Genomic DNA, 22,262 nt, shown 5'->3' on the forward strand with positions numbered 1-22,262 from the left:
AGTCCTGCCGCTGTCATAGAGTGACACCAGTAAGCCGTGTCATCGGCGTAGAGTGCTAGCCCTTCGTTCCACCTGGTGGGTTGTGGGATGTCATGTGTGTAAAGGGAGTACAGCAGTGGTGAAAGTATGGCTCCTTGCGGCACCCCTGCCTCTGGATAGAAGATGTTTGATGGCTTGCCATTAACGTATACTCTAGTCGGTCTTTCGTCGAGTATATTTTTGAGTAGTGAGATTAGATTTTGAGGTAGTCCCATTTTCAGCAGCTTATAGTAAAGGCCAGCATGCCACACCTTATCGAAGGCCCTTTCTATGTCTAACATCAGTGTTGACGCGATGTCGCATAGGTTAAGTCCTTCTGTGATTTTGTTGCAGAGGCGTAGTATGGGATCGATGGTTGAGTGTTCTTTTCGGAAGCCTGCTTGAATTTTGGGGATGAGTTTGTTTTTGGTGCAGTAGTCCTGGATTCGGTTTGTGATTACTGTTTCGAAACATTTTCCCATCACTGGGAGTAGTGTTATCGGCCTGTAAGATAGTGGGTTATTGGGTGGTTTTCCAGGTTTGTGTAGCATTTTCACTTTTGCTGTCTTCCACTTTTTCGGGATGGTATGTAGCTTGATTGCTCCGTTGAATAAGGTTTTCATTGCTGTTAGTAACTTATCCTGTGGGGCTAGTCTTAGTTGTCGTCTGGTGATTCCGTCATGTCCTGGCGCGTTGTTTTTGCCGCTTCCGATGGCTTCTGTGATTTCTTTGTAGCTGATTTCTTCCATGAGTCTTGCTTCTTCCATATTGTGTACTGTGGGGGTGGACATTATGGTTGGTAGCTCCATTTTCACTATATTTTCGTGTTCTAGGTCGAATTTTTCATCCTCTGGGAGTTTGTGGATGTTCTCTAGCACATTTTTGAAAACTTCTGCTTTGTCCTTGTCTTGTGTTATGATGGTGTTGTTGTCTATAATAGGTGGTTCGGTTGAGTGTGAGTGGCCACAGATTTGTTTGAAAGTTTTCCAGAATAGTCCTGCCTGTCTGTGATCTAGTCTTCTGCAGGTTTGTGTCCATCTTTGGTTTCTATATTCGGCGAGTTGTTGTCTGACGAGTGTGTTGAGTCTGTTCCATTCTGTTTTGTGTTGATCATATTGTGTTTTTTTGAAAAGTTTGTAGACTTTTCGCTTCAGCTTGATGTTTTCGAGTATGTGAGAGAGGATTTGTTGGTATCCTGGGCGTATTCTTTTTTCAGGTGCTGCTTCTTCTGTTGCTTGTTTTATTGCAGAGGTCACTTTATCGTTGTATTCTTCGAGTTCTTCTACTGTGTTGATGTTGAGGGGAGCTGGTAGAGTGTTGGTGAGTATTTCCTTGTATTTTTGTTCGTTTATCTTGTTTAAGTCATGAATCGTCTTGATTTCCTTTCGTTTTGGAGTGATTTTAAACAAGTCCAGGCTGAAGATGAGCGGAAGGTGGTCACTACCGATACCGTCGCCGATCCACATATCGCTGCAGTGTATGCGTAGGTTGGCGCTACAGAGTATGTGGTCTGGTATGGAGCTTCCGAGGTGGTTGATGAACGTTGGCAGTTTATTCTCGAGTCGTATTATGTTTGGGTCATCGAGCAGATTGTCGAGGTCTCTTCCGTTAATGTTTGTCGCATGGTCCCCGAACGTTGTTGATCTAGCATTTAAGTCTCCTATAATTATGAACGGTCCTAGGTTTATTATGTATTGTATGAAGTCCAACGGTATTCTGTTTCTTGGCGGGACGTAGAGTGTGACTACGTTGATGGTGTTAAACAATTTGGTTTGGAGCCTGATGATTACTGCTTGGACATCGTTGAAGGCGGCGGGTACGTCGACGCGAATGGCTGGGATCTGTTGGTCATGGAATATGGCTACCCCTCCGTGGTGGGATCTGCTGTTAGGGTCTGTTGATGTGTCTTCTCTGTGGCAGATATAGTCTCTTATTTGTAGGGGAAGCTGGTTTGCTCTTGTTTCCGCGATCCCGAGGATTGATATATCCTCTTGGGTTGTTAGGTGTTCCAGCATCGGTTGTTTGGCTCGGAAACCGTTCGCGTTGACGAACCCTATTTTGAGTTGTCTTTTTCTGTTTATACTAGCGAAGGTGACTGTTCTTGTTGTGGGCCCCACACTCTGTTTCTGTTTTGTTTGTTCGTGTCGAGTGATTTTGTTTTTATCAGGAAGTGTAGGTAGTTTCCTGTTTGGTTCACCTCGAACTGTCTGTTGAAATACTGCTTTGATACCTTCTGCAGTTCGTTTGTGATTTTGTTTTTCTTTTCGGGGAACACGTTTATTAGTGCTACAGTGATGGCTCTGAGGAGGTCGTCGGTTTTGATATAGGTGTCTTCTGGTTTCTCTGCTTGTTTCGCTGGTTCATCAACGCATTTTACTGTGGCTGTTGTGTTCTCGCTGGTAGGTGCCGGTGGTCTTTTGGGGCATTTTGGGTCGTATGCTGCGTGTTGCTCGCCGCAGTTGGCGCATCGCGGCTTGTCCTGCGAGGTGCATCTGCTGGAGAAATGTGCTTCGCTGCATTTACTGCAGATTGGTGTTTTGGCATTGCAGTTTGCCGTTGTATGGGAGTAGCTGGAACACTTTCCGCAGAAGGCAGGTTGAGGAGCCGGTAGCCTAGACGGTTCTACTGGGTACGTCCGGTGGAACATGCGGATGTTTTCGCTTAGGAGACGGTCTATGGTTGCCTGGTCGTGCGATATTACTCGCATCATTTTTAGTTCTTTGTTCGTGTCCCTGCTTCTTACTCGGCATACGAATTTTATGTCGAAATTTTGCTTTTCGAGTTCTTTGGTTATTTCTTCGGGCGTTATGTCATAGTCGACGTGCTGAATTACCACGCTGAAGGTTGGTGCATATGTTTTGTGTATTTCTGGCTGGTTGCTTTTGAAAGGTAGCGGTTCTATTTCCATGTTTGGTCTGCTGCTTCGTAGGTTCCTTTCTAGGATTTTCGCAATTGCTGGGTTCGTGCTGTGGAGTATAGCTGTGCCATTGTTTCTTACTGACATGTTTATAATGTTAGTAGGCTCCTGGATCCCCTCTATGGCTATTGACAGCGATTTTTGGGATTCGCTTTTGTTAAGATTTTTTATAAGGAGCGAGAAACGGTGGTTTGCTGGCGTCGCCTGTTTGGGCTGTGTTTCCGGATTTGTTGTATTTTTTGTTTGTCCTGTTTGTGTGGTATCCTTGCTTGTCGCTGAGTTTTTTCTGGATCGTCTGTTGGTGACCTGCTGCCAATTTTCGTCTGCGTCTTGGTCCACACTTTCGTTTGAGGGGCGTATTTCCGGTGACTCTGCTGGTGTTTGTATAGTTGTCCCGTCTGCTGTTTGTTCATTGGCTGGTTCGTCAGCTTGGGTTTTGTTTGGGGGGCTGTTTTTTACTGGATTGTCATCACTAGATGTTTGTTTGTCGGTATTGCCGCTCGTCTGGGGTGTGGGTGCTGCTCTGTCTTCGGGTGCGGAAGGTGGTATCAGCTTTTGTTTTGCTTTTGCTTCGGCGGTTGTTGTGGTGCCAGATTTTTCAGCTTTTTTGGCCCGTGTCTTCGCGCTGGGTTGTGTTTTTCTTGCCTTTTTCCGCTCAGTCGTCTGTGGGCCTTCGTCATCAGTTGATGTGGCAGGCAGGATGTCAGTGACATTCACGACAGTGCGTATTTGGCTCGGTGGCGGCAACGTTGCGGTGTTTGTTGGGCGTATTTGACTCGGCGGCGGCATTAGTTCGGATCCGTCATTGGGCATGATGATGATCTCAGAGTGGTGTGTTGTATTCAGTGTAGAGTGGTTTGACATGGTCTGTTTCTGTAGTGTCGTAGTGAGATGTGTATGTATCTGTGTGGTTCGGAGTGTTCCTAACGTGTTTTCTTGGGGTATAAGCTGGTAACTGTACCCTGCTGTCTAAGCCTTTGCGCTGTAGGCGCGGGCTGGTCTGTCCGCGGACAGGGCCCTGACCTACGACAATCCCTAACTAACAGGTGTCCCTACGTTTCGGCTTTCCGAAACATCTCGCCTATCAACTATCAATGGGGAAAGAACACGACAATTTTTGGTGCTTTTTTGGAAGGTGGCCAGTCAAGCGTGCATTTACACTTTCTTGTGAAGCATTCTTGCTGGTTCTTTGCTTCCGACTCGTCGAATTATTACGTGGAGGCGCGGTCCGTTAGGCGGGATTGCGCACTGGCCGCGTGGCGGCGCTGAGGTCGCAGTGGCTAGCGGTGGCGTAGCCGACTGCCGTCAGAGATCGCCCAGCGCTGGTGGCGAGCGGATCGGAGGCGGGAGCTGTGCCGGTCTGCGGCGTAGTCCAAGTGCGGGCGGCACGGAATGGCGTAGGGAAGCCGAAACTTCGTCCACACCAATCTGCTCCTCCCTGGCGATGGACTAGCGTGATTCGGCGCAGTTGAGCATCGCTGACCTCGTGGAAGTTGGACGTACACGTAGTTACTCGCAGAGCGTCTCACCTCTGAGTGCGCCCAGCGCGCCCGCCGCCCCCCTATATAGACTCTGGCCCGCCCTCCCCCCACCACGCGCAACCGAGGGCATATAAGCGCAGCACGGAGGCGCGCGGGCCCCCCGGATTCCGCTGTTAGACTCGCTGCGACGCACTTCGTCTCCGAGAACGCTATGACTGGAAAGCAGATCGCCGCCGCACTAGAAGGCCTGATTAACGCGTTGGGCTTCACCGGCGGCCGCCAACGGCAGTCAAGGCGCACGAGAAGCCAGCGGCAAGGGATGATGCTCCAGTGCTACAACTGCCAGCAGCTGGGGCACACCGCGCGCGGGTGTAAGAACGCCGTCGCGTGCTTAAAGTGCGCGGCGGCCCACGACACCCGCAGCTGCACGAAACCTCGTGGGGTGGCTTGTAGCTGCGCGAACTGCGGCGGGCCACACGCCGCCAACTCGCGTAGCTGCGGCTACCTCCGCGAGTCACGCCGTCTACCCGCCGCACCACGCCCTGCGGCGACATCAAGCGCCTCGACGGCCGCCCCGCCCCCCCGCTACGGCGAGGGGTGCGAGCCGCGCCGTCTTGAAACCGTCACCGACCACGCCGTGGCCGGCTTCCAAGCCGCCTTTGCGGCCGAAAGGGCCGCACTGAAGGAGGAGCTCGCAGCAGTCCATCGCCAGCTCCAACAGCTGCGCGATGAGCTGCGGCCTAACAAGAAGAAGCCGCCAGTTCCCGCCGCCGCCCCTGCCGTGAGTCGTCCGGTGGGGGTAGCCGTAGCCACGCAAACACCCGCCGCTGTGAGTCGTCCGGTGGGGGTCGACGTGGCCACGCAAACGGCAGCTGCTCCCCCTCCCGCAGCAACGCAGGAGGTGGCGCCCATGGACACGGATGATGTGCCGCCTCGGCTGCCACCCTCCGCGGTGGCAGCCGCCAGCAAGGGCGCTAAGGCGCCCCCTGTCTCCTCGCAAGCCGAGAAGCCAATGAAGAAGAGGAGGATTCACCTACCTTTTCCTGACGTGACCAACGTGCAGGTTGTCCTGAAGGACATTACCGCGGCACTGAAGAATGGGCCCTACTCCTATGCCGACCAACCATATCCCTTCACTCCGCCAGACCAGCCCATACCTTCCCTTCCCCATCGGCCGCTCCCCCTGCGCACCTACCGTGACGCATTTATGGAAGTGCTCACAAAGAAGGAAATAGCCCTGCTCAATTCGCACCCCATCTTCACCCCCTCTCAATGGGATGCCTTAGTCGACGTTATCGATGTATTCCTGAAGGAAGAGTTCCGGTCTGGTCGGCGGAAGATGGACAGCGAAGCTATGGAAGCCATGGAAGACATTGCCCGTAAACATCGCCAGGTTCAGTAACGGACACCACGCGCGGCCTCTACAGCAGTAGCGGAGCCATCAGCTTAAACCACCGGCCAGTCACTTCGGCCCTTCGTTTTCCATTTCTCTCACTGTCTCTCTTACTATCCTTTCATCTTTACTTTGTTTTTTTTTTTTTTTTTAAAAAAAAAAAAAAAAAAAAAAAAAAAACCAGCACAACAGTCAAGGTCAAATACCACCCGTCATGTCACTCCCACATTTTCACCCCGTCAATGAAGAAGGAGAAGCGCTTTAAACGCGCTAGAACTTCGCTCACAGCTGAGGGTTCACCCCTCAACCATGTGCGTCGTCGTCGTCGGCGCGCGGGCCCGTTGTCAAGGCAGCACCGGACGCCGCGCCGCACCTAGCCTCCACGCACGCCGCTCCGCTACCGCTATGGCCCGCACAAAGCAAACGGCCCGCAAGTCCACCGGCGGAAAGGCGCCGCGCAAACAGCTCGCCACCAAGGCGGCGAGGAAGAGCGCGCCCGCCACCGGAGGCGTCAAGAAGCCCCACCGCTACAGGCCGGGCACCGTCGCCCTGCGAGAAATCAGGCGCTACCAGAAGAGCACAGAGCTGCTCATCCGCAAGCTGCCATTCCAGCGCCTAGTGCGCGAGATCGCCCAGGACTTCAAGACCGACCTGCGCTTCCAGAGCTCCGCAGTCATGGCCCTGCAGGAGGCCAGCGAGGCCTACCTCGTCGGCCTCTTCGAAGACACCAACCTGTGCGCAATCCACGCCAAGCGCGTCACCATCATGCCCAAGGACATCCAGCTCGCGCGCCGCATCCGCGGCGAGCGCGCCTAAACCGCGCCGCGGCACCGCACCGCACAAACAAAAACGGCCCTTTTCAGGGCCACTAACATCTCTCCGTCGCGAGCAAACTTTGTCGGTCGCCTGCCTCTCGCCCCACAACCCAAAACAAAAACCACCACTTCCCGTCCGTCCGCCACACCCGCTCACTCTGCCTGCCTGCTTAGCAGCGCGCAACAATCACACATCATCCCTCCCCGGCGCTCAAAGCGCACAATACCCAACGGCCGACGTCACACCGCACGGGTGGCTGGCCGGCCGGCCGCCGCTTTCGTTTCGAAAACACAACCCGCACTCCACTCCGACGGCCAACGGCCAGGCAGGCGCGCCACCGAAATCCCCGCCGACATCTCATCTCAACGTGCCCCCCGTTGCAAAACATAACACACACACACAAAGAAACAAACAAAGACCAGACACGACTAGACAAGACAGACATCCGAGAAGAACGAACGCAGGCAAGCCAACCAACGTATTCAAAAAAACAACGTGACAGAAAACCAACCGTCGGCCGCCGCCAAAAACACGGCGACAATCAACCACGACAACAACACCGCTTACCGCTACCGCCGCCCACACCCGCCACCGACCCCCGCAATCCAACCACCACGGCACGCAAACAGCATCCCCACGGGCATACAGAAAACGCCAGACAGACAGACAGACACACACCCACACCGCAACACGACAATCAAAACCTTCCCCGACGTGCTTTGATGGCCCTGAGAAGGGCCGTTTTGGGCCGCGCGTCTCTTGCGCGCCACTAGACGACGACGGGGGCTGGGGACGACGGAGTCAAGCGCCAAACCCTTCCTTTCCCATCCTCTTTCTCTTTCTCCTCTACTCTACTCTACTTCTTCTTCTTGGGCGAAGCCTTCGCCTTAGACGGCGTCGTCGCCTTCTTCGGGCGCGGCGCCTTCGGCTTCTTCGTCGGAACCTTGGCGGCCTTCTTCGCCTTCGACGGCGACTTGGCCTTGGCCGGCTTGGCCGCAGCCGCCTTCTTCGCACCCGCGGGAGCGGCCGACGCCGCAGACGCCTTCTTGGCGGCGCCCGCCTTCCGACCGGTCGCCGCCTTCACGCCACCAGCCTTCTTTGCGCCGGCCGCACGGGCGCCCTTCTTCTCCTTGCTGGCCGGAGCGGCGCGCTTCTTCTTGGCACCGCCAGCACGAGCCTTGCCGCCCTCGGCCGCCCCCCCCGCCGCCGGCGCCGGCAAGCTTGAACGAGCCGGACGCGCCCTTCCCCTTCGTCTGCACCAGCTCGCCCGCCACGACGGCCGACTTGAGGTACTTCTTGATAAACGGCGCCAGCTTCTCCGCGTCCAGCTTGTAGTGCGCGGCAATGTACTTCTTGATCGCCTGCAGCGACGACCCGCCGCGCTCCTTCAGACTCTTGATGGCGGCCGTCACCATCTCAGAGGTGCGCGGGTGCGCAGGCTTGGCGCGCGGCTTCTTCGCAGACGACGCAGACTTGGCCTTCTTCGTAGTGCCGGTGGCGGCGGGTGCCGCAGCAGTCTCGTTCGTAGCCGCCTGATCTGCCATTTCGACGACGCGCCTAACACACAGCGAGAGCGAGAGCGAGAGCGAGCGGGACGGCAGGCACGCAAGCACAGCACAGCAGAGCAGAGAATCACAAGGCCCAGCCAGTGTCGCGGGCGGGCGCGGACGGCCGAGAGAGCGGCCGCCACTCTGCGCGCCGCCGCGCCGCGCCTCCCGCGCATTCGGAGTTAGTCTTCCGACGAGAGCGGACGTGTCGCGCGAGAGCTCGTTATGTCTACGGACGCTACTCCGGCTGAGGGTGTGGCGGATCGCCGTCCGGCGGAGAATACTTCGTCGGCGGCCTCATCCGGCCCCCCACCTATGATGACCAGGCAACGCCTCCGTGAGAACGATCTGTTGACGACCTGTGCAAGGACTTTGGATATCGGTATGGATTGCACTCCTGATTCTTCAGGCGACGATGACGACGGCCACCAGCAGCATAGTCGTAAGCGCACCGGCGACGCCGCCACCGAAGCAGATGACGGTTTCCGGAAGCCACCAAAGAAGAAGGTCTCGAAGCAGCCGCAGCGGCGGCCTGACACGGACGCGGTGCCAACGTCTAACCGCTACGACGTCATTCAAGACGGCGCGGACGGCGTTCCACCGCCCCAGCAGCAGCAGCAACAGCAGGGGGCGCAGCAGCAACCGTCCCAACCTCAGCTGCAGCGGAAGGTGCCGCCCATTGTGTTGCAGTTTAAGAATTCCTACAAGCAACTGCACACGTGGTTAAAGGAACATTGTAAGCAGTCATTTACTGCCAAGCAGACGGGGGGTGATACCCTCAAACTCAGCCTCTCCTGTACTGAGGATTATGTGACTGTAATGGATATGGTTGGGCGAGAGGGTATCCCCATGTATACCTATCCAGCGGTACGTCCGCCGACTCTGAAGGCGCTGTTGAAGCACATTCCGGCGTCTCTCACCCATGACGAACTGAAGGAAGAACTGGAGGACCTCGGCTTCGTCGCGACGGTGGTGGATTACCATCGTATGCCCGGGACCAATCAGCTTACTGGCCACCGCGTCGTCGTCCTGCAGGACACTCCTCGGCATCGGGAAATATTCCAGCTAACCAGGATTTACGACCTCTCCGTCACCGTGGAACGTCTGCGGAAGTCCCGTGGCCCGGTCCAATGCTTCCGGTGCCAAGGGTTCAACCACGTGGCCCGTCACTGCACTATGCCGCCTATGTGCGTCAAGTGTGGTGCTGGCCACGACAGCCGCCTTTGTCCACGAAGCAAGGAAGAGCCGCCCGTCTGTGGCCTGTGTGGAGGCAGTCATCCTGCCAATTTTCGTTCCTGCGCGAAGCATAAGGAGGCTAGCCGTCGGCAGCGGGGTCTTCCTCCCGTCCCGCCTTCCCGACGTGCTGATACCCGCCGGCGGCGCCAACCGCCGCCCACACGGCCGGCCAATGACAACCGTACGTGGCCCTCCCTCATGGAACGCCGGTCCGCGAGGATCCAGCCCGGTATCACAGTGGCCGATGCCCTGAAGGGCGTCTCCCACCCACGGGCTACTGCAGCTGCCGAGGTGCCAAGCGTCCCGCCGCCTCTTCCGCGCCAGGACCGCCAGCCAGCTTCTCCTTCACCCACTGCGGTGCCTACTGTTGGGCTCCATGACGTTTTCCAGCTGCTGCAGCATCTGACCACGATGGTGACCGAGTTGACCCATGCCATCGTCAACCTGCCTGCAACCATCGCCGCCACGGTGGAGGCGACGATCTCACGCAGCCTTCAGGCTCCTACTGCAGACACTTCCGTAGCCCAGCATGCCTAGACGCCGCCGCTTGGATGATTTCCGCATCGTGGCTTATAACGCCGCCAACCTCACCTACGACCTTGAGGAGCTCCGGCAGTTCTTGTTTGAACAAGACGTGGACATATGCCTGGTGAATGAGACGTTTCTCAAACCAGGCATCCGCTCCAACATCGCCAATTACCGATGCTTTCGGACCGACAGACCGACGCAGGGGGGTGGCACGGCGATCTTCATCCGCTCCTCCATCCCGCATTGTGAAATTCAACCGCCTGCCATCGGGTCTATAGAAGTCACTGCTGTCCAGGTTGAAACAGCCACTGGACCAGTCACGTTTATGGCTGTCTACCGGAGCCCTCGCCGCCAGCTCCTCATCGATGATGCCCGTCTCCTTCTACGGACTCCAGGCAAATATTTCATCGCAGGTGACCTCAATTGCAAACATGCGGCCTGGAATTCATTGGTCACTAATCGTAATGGGCGCCTTCTACTCCAGGCCACTGAAGAGGTGAATGCGTATGTCTGTGGTCCCGTGGAGCCAACGTGTTTTCCAAGCAGAGGGAGGCCTGACGTACTTGACATCGCTATTACTCGGGGACTTAATCAGTTCCTGACTGCTGACGTTCTCCACGCCCTGAACTCCGACCACCTGCCAGTTCTCTTTCAACTGGACGTCGCCCCGGTGCAGAGTACAGGCCGCCTCAATCTCAACCGCACGGACTGGCCGTGCTTTCAGCGTCGAGTTACTGCAGCCCTGCAGCGACAGGTGGATGGCGTCGGAGTTCACGAGGCCTCTGCAGCCCAGTTTGCTGATACACTCACAGCAGCTCTGGTGGGAGCGACGCCCCGCCCGCGCACCAGCACAGTCGCATCTTCCGCTCTCCCAGCGGAAATCCTCCAGGACATCCGCACACGTAATCGCCTCTGCAAGGAATGGCGTGTGACCAGGGACCCACAGCTGAAGCGCCACATCAACAGCCTGCGCCGTGACATCAAGGCCGCAATTGTCCAGCATAAGAATCGACGCTGGGCTGAGAAACTGCAGGCGTTCACCCCTGACCCCATGCACTGGAATGCGGTCCGCTTTTTTACGAAGCGCAGGACACGGATGCCCCCTCTTGCAACACCGACTGGGACGGCCTATCTACATGAGGATAAGGCGAATCTCCTTGCGGACATCTTTCAGGAGAATTTTACCCCCCTTCAAGAAGATGTGGACCAGCTACACGTCGACCAGGTTGACGCAGCGGTGCAGACCATCCTCCACGGGGACGGGGAGGAGGACCGTGACGACATACCACCTATTTCAGTGGCCGAAGTCCGTGCAAGCATCAAGGCTCTCCCGGCGTCCAAGGCTCCAGGTGTTGACGACGTTACCGGCCGGGTCCTGAAGAACCTGCCGCTCCTGGCTGTGGTTCATCTCACTGCCATCTTCAATTGGGTTCTGCGGACTCGCACCTACCCTGCAGCGTGGAAGCACTCCATCGTTATTGCTGTTCCTAAGCCGGGCAAGGATCGGAAGGACCCAAAATCCTACCGGCCTATCAGTTTGCTTCCGCACATCAGCAAGCTGTTTGAGCGGCTTCTTCTTCAGCGACTCCGGACCATCCTGGATATTCGGGAAATCCTCCCCCCGGAACAGTTTGGATTCCGCAGCGGCCACTCCACGACCCAGCAGATTGTACGTGTTGTGGAGTACATCACTCGCGCCTTCAACAACCGGGAGTACTGTGGAGCGGTTCTTCTAGATGTCACGAAGGCCTTTGACAGTGTTTGGCATGCTGGACTTCTCTGGAAGATGGACCACCTTGGCATTCCCCGAGCGTACGTGCGCCTCATTGCGTCGTACCTGCAGCACCGTACTTTTGCTGTCCGCGTTGACGCGGCTCTCTCCACTGCCAGACCTATCGTCGCCGGGGTGCCGCAGGGCTCCGTCCTGGGCCCCGTCCTTTATACTATATTTACCTCGGACCTTCCGACGTCGCCCCGAGTGGAGAAAGCCGTCTACGCCGACGATACGATGCTCTACACCAGGAGCCGGTGGCATGCCGCCATGCATTCCCGGTTGCAGCAGGCATGCGACGACCTCGAGATCTGGGCAGCTCGCTGGCGCATCCGGTTCAACCCCCTGAAGACGCAGGCCATCGTCTTTACGAGGAAGACGACGATGCCGGCCCCGCCACTTCGACTCTATGGGACCGCCCTCCCCTGGCAGAAGACCGTCCGGTACCTGGGCGTTATCATGGACGATCGCCTACTGTGGAAGCCACACATCGACGCCGTGCGTGCCAAAGTCCACCAGCGGATGGGTGCGCTGTACCCGTTCCTTAATGAAGGGTCTGAACTCTCCATCCGGAATGGCCTCCTCATCTTCCGCTTATTTATACGACCAATTGTGGACTACGCGTGTGAGGCCTGGGGCAATGCGGCTCCCACGCATATTCAGCGTCTTCAGGCGCAACAGAATAAGATCCTCCGGCGGGTCTTCCATGTACACCCGCAGTTTCCGCATCAATACCTCCACCATGCAGCTGATGAACTGGAAGTGATGCCCCGCATCCAGCAGAATGCCGGCCGTTTTTACCGACGGTCGCGCGCCTCTGCCAATCCCCTCATTCGAGACGTTGGCGCACCTCAAGATGTTCGTGACCGCTATCAGCGGCCTGTTGCACTCCTCGACCGCTGAGACTCGGGAGTGCACCCAGCGGACGCTGCTTGCAGCTCCGTCCCTATGATTTTCTTTTTTTATTATCCCGCATACCCCGATGCCATACAACAAATAAAGAAGTTCAACACACCCTTTCTCCTCTGACGAATGCAGGCAATGCCGTCAGGTAAATCCTGTGTTGCTCTCCTCTTCTTGGGACATAACGACTGGCGGATGGGCCTCCCGCGCTTGCTACCGCCCAACGTCCGACAGCCTGTGCGGAGCAGCCCCAAACCTGCGCCACAACCGCCCGCGCCTTTCAAACCACCGAGGATGGGGCTACACACAGCCACACCACAGTCGCCAACCAGTCGCCGCGGCAGCGCCGCAAACCACGGCCAAACTGCAGCTACCGCGCGCTACAGCCTGGGTCGGCCCGCCGAGAATCGCCGCCCCCGCCCAAATCCGCCCCCACAGCCCCAGCCGACGACCCGCCACAATGGCCAAACCTTCGGCAAAACTCCCACACCGTCGCCGCGGCAGCCCGGCCAGCGCGGCCGGCGCCACAGCCACACAAGCCGAGGCGTGCGGCGATGACGGCCGTGCAAACGCGCCTCCGCCGCCCCATCGCCTTCCGTCGCCCTCCCGCCGTTTCCCGATCGGCCCGCAGCCGTCGGGCCACATCGCGCGCCGTCCTCCTCCTCTCGCCCGCCAACATTCACAGCCGTTTCTCAACAATTGCCCGCCGCAAACGGACGCCGCCTGCGCAACAGGCACCGCCGCCCCTCGCCGCTTCCGACCCAACCCCTCGCCCGAGGCAAACCGCAATCCGAATCTACAGACCAACCCAATCTGCCGTCAGCACACACGACAGCCGACCTTACACGTTACGCGTTACACATTACGTTCTTACACGTCTAGGGTAGGTTAGGTTAGGTGGACGTGGGTTAGGTTAAGGGGACTTGGGTTAGGTTAAGCGTCCAAACTTAGGTTAAGCATTCAAACACGTCAGTCGTCAGACGTTAGGTTAGGTTACACGTTAGGTTAGGTTAAGGGGTCAGTGCTAGGTTAAGAAGAAGCGTCAAACGTAGGTTAAGAAAGCGTTCAAACGTGAGGCGTGAGCCGGACAGCTTACCTTACGTAGACGTTAGGGGCTCAGGCTGAGCTGACCTCACCTCACCACACCACAGGTTAGGTTCGGTTCGGTTCGGTTCCGCTCGGCTCAGCGTAAAGCGCCGAGGTCAGGGTTACGTTCGTTCACCTTCGGGCGCCACACTACTTTCGGTTGAAAGGTCGCGACGGGACGACGTCGGCAGGCACGCCGCAAACAAACAAACAAACAAAACGTACAGACGGGGAGCAGCACGACCACGACCAGATACCGAGCGCGAACGAGACACACGCGAACCACCCCCACCGGCCAAAGGGCACCACACAACAACCCAGAGCACCACGTGTCGACACCAGAGCAACCCGCCGCTCACGCGACATGGCTGGCACCGAAGGGCAACCGCCCGCAACTGCGCTTTCCGCGCCGGCCCGGATGCACGTCGTGCTACAACACCACCACTACCGTACACAACATCACTATCATGCGCGCCCGCGGCTCGCCGCCGTCGCAGTCGCAGCCCCAACGCCAGCACTTTTGCACCACCATTCACACGCACCGCAACACAGCTCGCCGACACAGCCGAACAAAACAAACAACAGCAACAACGCCGCCGCCTCTACTTGTGCCGGCGACCCACCCCGCCGATGGCGCACCTTTCGCCAGCCGGCAATCGACACGCACGCACCCACCCACCCCCCGGGGCCCAGTGCAAAAACACACAAAAATAAAAAAAAAAATTAAAACACAAACGACACGGGAAGCGCACACCGCCACTTCGCGCGCACGCCACCAACCAGTCGTCGTCTCAAAATAACAAACAACAACCAAAACACAAACAAAATAAACTAACAACTAGGGCAACACAAAACAAAAACGCCTCGCACGAACCGCCCACAAAACGAACAAGCACACGCACAGCCTCTGCTGACGACCACGACGCAGCGGCACGCTGCTCCTGTCCCGCGCCCCGCGCCCCACTCGATTCACAACTCACGCGACACCGTCAACGACGGGCTCGCTTCCTGCAACCTACCACCTTTCGGCCACGACGCACAGCCCCAGCCCCACCCGACGACGCCCGTGGCAACGACTGCACTTTCACCACCGCCTCCCCCCAACACACACACAGCCAGCCAAAAACGCACTCGCGACCCACACATGCACACGCCAACCAGTCAACGTCGACAACCACACGCAAGGCTCGAAACGAAACCGGCGTCCTTCCACGTTGCCATCAAGCTACCTACACGACACAAGACACAAGGAACCAACACACCAGCCGGCCCCACTAATTCCCACTCTCACGCCAAACGCACGCACATTCCCCTTCGCACTGACACCGACCGGCTCGCTACCACACCTCTCGGCAGCCGTTTCACGCCAATTCACCACACCGCCCACACAGTCGACAAGCGCCCGCCCTGTACGGCACGCAACGACGCAGCGCAGCAAAAGGGCGCCCGCAACACATACCTTACCTCTCCTCTCTCTCTCCGCCGCCCGACGCGCCAACCGCCACACCACACCGCCAGCCACTCGCAAATTGTGCACTGCCACCAGCCACACGTCCAACACGCCGCGCCGCCTCCGGCCACCCGCCAGGGGGCGCTCACGTCCGCCGACAACAGCGCGGCCCGCCGGGCCGGGCCGAACCGAACCGAGCCGCCGCTGCTCTGCACTCGGCACGGCCACACCCTGCTGCAGACCGGGCTCGTCTCTCTGTACGCGTCTGCCTGCGCATCAACACAACACGCCACATCGCGCAATGGCCGTGCCGACCTTTTTTTCTCTCTACCGCCATCCCTTCTTCTCGCGTTTTACTCGTTGTTGCAGCAGCGGCGCACACCTACACATCCACAGCCCCAGCCGAGCCGAGCCGAGCCGGCCTCACCTCAGGGCCCGCCGCCAGCGTCTCCTCCTCGGGCACAGGTGCGGTGCTGTGGCCGCCCATCCAACCGCATTGCTGGCCGTCCAGCCGCCAGGCGTTCCCACTGCCGCGAGCCACGCCGCGCACCGACCCTGCTGCAGAAAACGAAGCATGGCCAGAGACCGACCGATACACAAAGCAAGCCGTCGCCTCGCCTCTTGTCCTTCCTGCCTTCCTTCCGCCCCCGCCCTTCTCAACACCACCGCCTCTCCACTTTCGCCCCCCCCTTCCTTTTTTTTTTTTTTTTTCTTCTTCTTTCTTTCTTTCTTTCTTTCTTAGGCCCTCTCTCCTTCCCGCCATGGCGGTTACGGCACCGCCTGCAGCAGCAGATTTTTTTTTTTTTTTTTTTTGCGCCCACACGCCTACTCCTACCACCATTACCTTGCCCTGCCCTGCCCTGCCCTGCCCTGCCCATCACAACGTCGCAGTCGAACCGACGCTTGCCAACACACTGCCCACGTTCCTTTCTCTTTTCGGCCTACGCCCATTACGCGCCGCCGCCACAGCATATTCTCCCTTCCCTTCCCTTCCCACAACACACCGACGTCATCACACGCACCCAAAACAGGGGCCACGACCGTGTTCCTCGCCCACTCCCATCCCGCACGGTACGCACATTCCCAACTACTACCGCGCACCCTCCCTTTCCAATCTGTGTGTCTCTGTGTCTGTGTCCTGTCCGCGCGTGACGCCTCTCAACATCCGCCGTCCCCCGTCCCGTTTTCGCCCCCATGCCGTCGTCGCGCCGCCTCCTCCTCCTCCTCCTCCGCCCCGTCCACCGCCGCCCCTGTCCGCCCCGCACCACACCATACACCGCTGCTTGTCCCGGCCGTTGCCACCAATGGCGCCGACCGCAAACGCGCCACGCCGCAGCCCCCGTGCGTCTCGCTCGCTTGCATCTCCGTGCCGACGCTGCCTCTCTTCCCGCACGCACTCGACCTCGACAACACAGTCTTTGGGCTCCGCCACTGCGTGTTCCGGTGGTACGCACGCTGCAACACGTATGTATTCATTACCAGAGCGATGGCGAGGCATGACAGCATCTCCGTCTGACCAGAGGGTTATTTATCGTTGCTGGTCGGCGCTTGGACCGCGCCAGACGACAGTAGTGGCACGCAGCGAGTCGCCAGGAACAGTTGTTATATATATTTATTGTAGCGCGAGTCGGGAGAGGTAGTAGTCAGTCGACAGTAGTAGCGGGTGGACGGTTGTACTGAGCGGGCGTCGGCGGCGTGCTCTGCTCGTCTCGCGACTCTGGTCACGGTTCGGGACGATGTACAGTATATTGTGTTGCAATAAAAAGGTAGTGTGAAGCTGCATTGCGCAAATCTGATAACGTGTGTTAATTGTACTTATTTTGTTCAACAACACAAGCCCCACTATTACTTTTTTCTAAAGTAACTTCTTTCTTTTAACGAAAAACATTCACTTTTTAAAGACTACTTCCTATGGCATTTCCCTCCAAGGAGTGCAATTAATTACCAGCCAGCACTCATTCATTGCACACAGCTGTGTAAGGGGGGGTATCTACAATTGAGGAGCAGATATAAATGCAATTTTTTGTTTCTTTCGTGTGTCTTTTTCATTGGGGTAACGATCTTTGGCTCTTTTTATTCTGAATACAGGGCCAAAGGTCAACGCTGCTGCCCTTATACAATTCATCAGGTTTCATTATGTCTGTTGCAATGTTACATACGGTTCATTCTTTCATTAATATTATCGTTGGGTTTCTTTTGTAGGGACCTTAACATTCTGGCACATTTTTATTATCATCGGTCTCTCTGCCTATTTGTGCGGGGAGGTTATACCTGGGTCCATTTCCATTTACATTTCAATATTGATAGACTTTTTGTTTTCTTTTTTGTTTCTTGTTCTTTCTTTTTTTCCTTCTTTTTTTTTTGTTTTGTTTTTCCCGCTCTCACCACCACCGCCGCATCACGCCATGCCTCCCCCCTTCCGTTTTTTTTTTTTTTGGTTTCTTTTCTGTTCTTCAACTGCTTCAACATCACCGCGCCCCATTTCCACACCACAGCCATCAGCCTCCAAGACGGGCAGCCGCAGTGTGCCATTTCCGGCGCACAAGCACACCCGTACGGTACTCTCCTCGCCCCCACGCCACCAACAACACGGCGACCACGCGGCTTTCAGGCATGGCACGGCACCGGCGAAATGCCCCGCCCCCGCCCCCGCCCCTCCGCGCATCCGTCCGTCTCGCCACGTTCACTGACAGCCGCGTCTGCGGCTACACCACGACAACCACAACACAACACCGCTCCCCTCCCTGGCAACTCATTGTTTTTCTCCTCCTCTTTTGCACAAACCACAACGCCGAGCACAGGCGCAAGCCACCCACACCGCGCCCCTCCCCGTGTCTTTGGCCGCCGCTCCTCGTTTCCTCGTTTGCCCCCTCCCATCTCCCGAAATGCCATGCCAGCAGCGTTACGCATGCCCCTCCCCTGTCCACACAACACTACCGCCAGCCAAACGAACAGCCTTCCGGGCCACATGCAGGGCAAGCCCACCTCCAAACACTGCCAATTCACGGACGCAATTCGCTAAACACACACACACACACACACACACACACTTTCTCGACACCTTTCTGTACGGAGGGTGGCGTCATCTCGACCGTGACAGAGTGACGGCAACTATCGACGATCCATTTCCCCCCACTGGTAAAACATGTCCACCAACACCTACATACATCATTCAAGTACACAGACAATAGCATACACACAATGGGAGGGCACACGAACATGGACGGCACGGCACTGTCATACACTCTTCCTCAGAACCATATCAACAAACGTTACGTACACCCGGGAAAGCGAAAGCGAAAGCAAAAGCAAAGCCCAATGCAGCCGTCAAAGGTAACGTTCACCACGGCAGACACTTGCAGCCGCGCCGCCGTTAAACGCATTTCAGTGCGGCTCCAATACGCCTCCGACACGGGAACGTTCCGTTGCTCTGCGAATGCGTTTCTCCCTTTTTCCCTTCCTCTCTCTTTTGCCCCCCCCTCTCCCTCTGTCCTTTCCTCCTGCACTCTTGCCTCATTCCTCACGTTCTGCCCAGACATTCGACCGATCAAAGTCAACCTTTCGTTACCGTTCTCAGCGCGACGGCGTACAACAGTATGACGGGTGTGCCCAAGACTTCGGTTCAGTTGCGTGACGCCGGTCTATCGCGCCGATCGACAGTTACTCAGGGGGCGACGGATCGGACCACGTCACTGACACACAAAACACTTCCAAACAAACAAATACATACACACCGGATGGACACAGACAAACACGTGTACAGACATTCGCCAAAAACGACCGCCGCCGCCGTCTAGCGTCGCGCTTACTGTACTGCACTGGACACGCGTGCATCTTGAATGACGACATCGGTGTGCGTGCGTCGTACGCAATCAGTCAGACACGGCTATCAAAAATCAGAGTCGAATGGTACATCATCGTGCGTGTCGCCGTACACGTACAGTACAATACAACAACAATGCGTCTTAGTGGCACGTTCATTTCAACGTCACTCACACACCTCCACGCTGCAGTTACGTCGCACCATTGTCAAAACTCGGCGTACAGCAAAGGGAATAGTGGGCGGCAAAAAAACAAAAAAAAAAAAAAACAAAACAAATAAAAACATTTCACATTTCACCCTCGCCATGTATGGATGTGCAAAAACAAACCCGCAAACGGCCGTCGTTACGGTGACAAAAAAAAGTCGGCGATCGCACTGTCCCCCCTCGCAGACAGGTAACACACACACACCAACACCAATGGGTCAAAAAACCACGCCACGGCGACCAACCTCGTGGCCGTACCCCGCAACACCCTTTGACGCGCCCCCCCCCCCACCCACAATCAAAATGCACACACACATCACAGCCGTCCACACAAACAACAACAACAACAATTCCGCCCTTCCCGCAAAAGGCAAGTTGGTGGCCCTGAAAAGGGCCGTTTTGCCGCTCTCGCAACGGAGGAGCCTTCTCCATCCTTCCTTCCTTCCTTCCATTCCAGAGCCACCTCCTTACTTGGAGCTCGTGTACTTGGTCACCGCCTTCGTGCCCTCGCTCACGGCGTGCTTGGCCAGCTCGCCAGGCAGCAACAGCCGCACAGCGGTCTGGATCTCGCGGGACGTGATGGTCGAGCGCTTGTTGTAGTGCGCCAGGCGAGAAGCCTCGGCCGCAATGCGCTCGAAAATGTCGTTCACGAAGCTGTTCATGATGCTCATCGCCTTCGACGAGATGCCCGTGTCAGGGTGCACCTGCTTCAGCACCTTGTAGATGTAGATGGCATAGCTCTCCTTCCTCTTGCGCTTCTTCTTCTTGTCGCCCTTCGAAATGTTCTTCTGCGCCTTGCCAGCCTTCTTGGCGGCCTTCCCGCTAGTCTTGGGCGGCATCTCGAACGAACGTACGGCAGCAGCAACACCAGTAGCAAGCGCTCCGCTCTAGTCAGCGTCTCCCCACACAGTGGCACCCGCCGCCAGCCGCCGCCGCACCTTTACCAGCTCGCCCTGTTGCGGCCGCCGACCAATGGGGCGCGCGCGCAACCGGCCGCCGCACCCGAGCCCATAAAGCACCCCCACCCCGGCTGCGCCGGCACGCACGCACGCGACTCGTGTTCGAGATGGCGAGCGAGCAAGACGTTTGTGACGCGCGCGCGGTCGCGGCAGCTGCCGCCGCCGCGCCGGAGCTGTCTGATCGCCGTCCGGCGGCGCCTGCGCCGTCGGCGGCCCCATCGGACGCTCCACTTATGACGACCCGGCAACCCCAGGAGGACCAAGAGTATATGACGACTACGCGCGACCAGGACGATGAGATGGACTATTCTACCGACCCTCCCCGTGAGGACTGCGCTGCCGGCGCCCCGCAGAGGGTGCTTCAGCGCAAGCGCTCGGCTGTCACGTCCGCCAGTGACGACCCACACACTTCTGGTACGAGTGACGCTGGATTCAAGAAACCGCCACCTAAGAAGAGGGCGGCTCCACGACGGCGCCCGACCGTTGTCCCTGTGCCTACTGCCAATCAGTACGACGCCCTACAGGATGGCGCCGACTCTGAAGATCCTGACGAGCCTCCACCGGCGGCCGCCGACGATGCTACACCTCTCTCCGGCCCTAAGCTGCCGCCGATTGTTATCGACTACCCTGACGATTATCTGACGCTTCGGGACTGGCTCCAGGCCAACCTCAAGAACGCTTTTACCGCCAAACACTGCGGCGAAGACCGCCTGAAGCTGACAGTCGCCACTACTGCAGATTACGTGGCTGTCATGGACATGGTTGGTGCACGTGGGATCCCAAACTACACCTTCCCCACTGTACGACCCAAAGTTCTCAAGGTTGCCATGCGAGGCATACCGCTGAAGATGAAGGCGGACGCCTTTAAGGACGGCCTCATCACTATGGGTTTCGCGCCCACTGCAGCCACCCGGATGAAGATGCCTGGTACCCAGCGCCCCATCCCTTTGATGGAGATCGTGTTGCCTGATACGCCTGATAACAGGCAAATCTACCAAGTCACCAGGTTTTATGACCTCTCGGTGACAGTCGAGAAGTTACGCGCACGGAAGGGCCTCGTCCAATGCTACAATTGTCAGGAGCCGGGCCACACTTCCCGCCTCTGTCGCATGAGGCCACGATGTGTCAAGTGTGGCGAGGGTCACCTCAGCCAGCAGTGTACCCGGTCCCGGGACGAACCAGCCACCTGTGCCCTGTGCAAGCGGGCTCATCCTGCGAGCTACCGCGGTTGCGCTGTCCACAAGGCAGCCAGCCGCCGCCAGCGTGGACTACCTCCCTTGCGGCAGACGTCCCGCTCCGATGGCCAACAGCAGCGGCGCCGAGCTGCGCCACCACCTGCTCCACCTGCTACTCCTCCGCGACAACCCGCCCAGCGGCGCCTGCTTGCTGCTCGGGCGGACCTTGGTTACGCCGACGTCCTCCAGGGCCGGACGACGCCTCCTTCTGCCCCTGCTGTCCAGCCTCTGCGACGCTCTGAAGATGGGCCTGCTCCACCTGCTGCGGCTGCTGATTTCATCGCGGTCTTGCAAGAAGTCCAGGCCACCCTCGTGGCTGTCTCTGCCGCTCTGGCCCAGCTGCCGACCGCCATCACTGCTGCAGTCCATGCAGCCCTCCGAAGTTTCCCCGCTGCCACGGCGATCGCATCCGCTGGCCATGGCTCACAACCTTAGGCGCCACCAGACCTTCACGGCTGTAACGTGGAACGCGAATGGCCTCTTCCCTGCGCTTCTCGAATTCCGGCAGTTCCTCCAGGATTACAGCGTGGATGTGTGTCTCCTTACCGAGACGCACCTCAAACCTGGACTTCGAGCGAACGCCCCGAATTACGTCTGCTATCGCGACGACAGGCTGACGGCTGGCGGTGGGACAGCCATCTATGTCAAGCGGACACTCCGGCACTATCGTGTCCCTCTGCCGAGGTTGGACTCCTGTGAAGCTACGGCCGTCGCAGTGGAGACGTCCCTTGGAACGGTCATCTTTCTCTCGGTGTACCGGCCGCCACGAGGCCACCTCACCGTCCATGATGCTGACACTCTCCTTCGTGCTGGGGTCAAGCTCTTCCTCGCTGGCGACCTGAATGCCAAGCACCAGCTCTGGAATTCTCGGACGCTGAACGTCAGTGGGAGGCG

General features: G+C 57.5%; 1 protein-coding gene across 1 annotated transcript; it reads left to right on the forward strand.

The window, feature by feature from the left end:
• Positions 1-8,556: 8,556 nt before the first annotated feature.
• On the forward strand, positions 8,557-21,803 carry LOC124771282 (actin cytoskeleton-regulatory complex protein pan1-like). Its single transcript, XM_047249304.1, has 3 exons — positions 8,557-8,841; positions 20,388-20,747; positions 21,420-21,803. Exons 1-3 carry the CDS (start codon positions 8,557-8,559, stop codon positions 21,801-21,803), a joined length of 1,029 nt encoding a protein of 342 aa, XP_047105260.1.
• The last annotated feature ends 459 nt before the right edge of the window (positions 21,804-22,262 follow it).

Source organism: Schistocerca piceifrons, unplaced genomic scaffold, assembly GCF_021461385.2.
Source record: "Schistocerca piceifrons isolate TAMUIC-IGC-003096 unplaced genomic scaffold, iqSchPice1.1 HiC_scaffold_913, whole genome shotgun sequence".
Lineage (NCBI taxonomy): Eukaryota > Metazoa > Arthropoda > Insecta > Orthoptera > Acrididae > Schistocerca > Schistocerca piceifrons.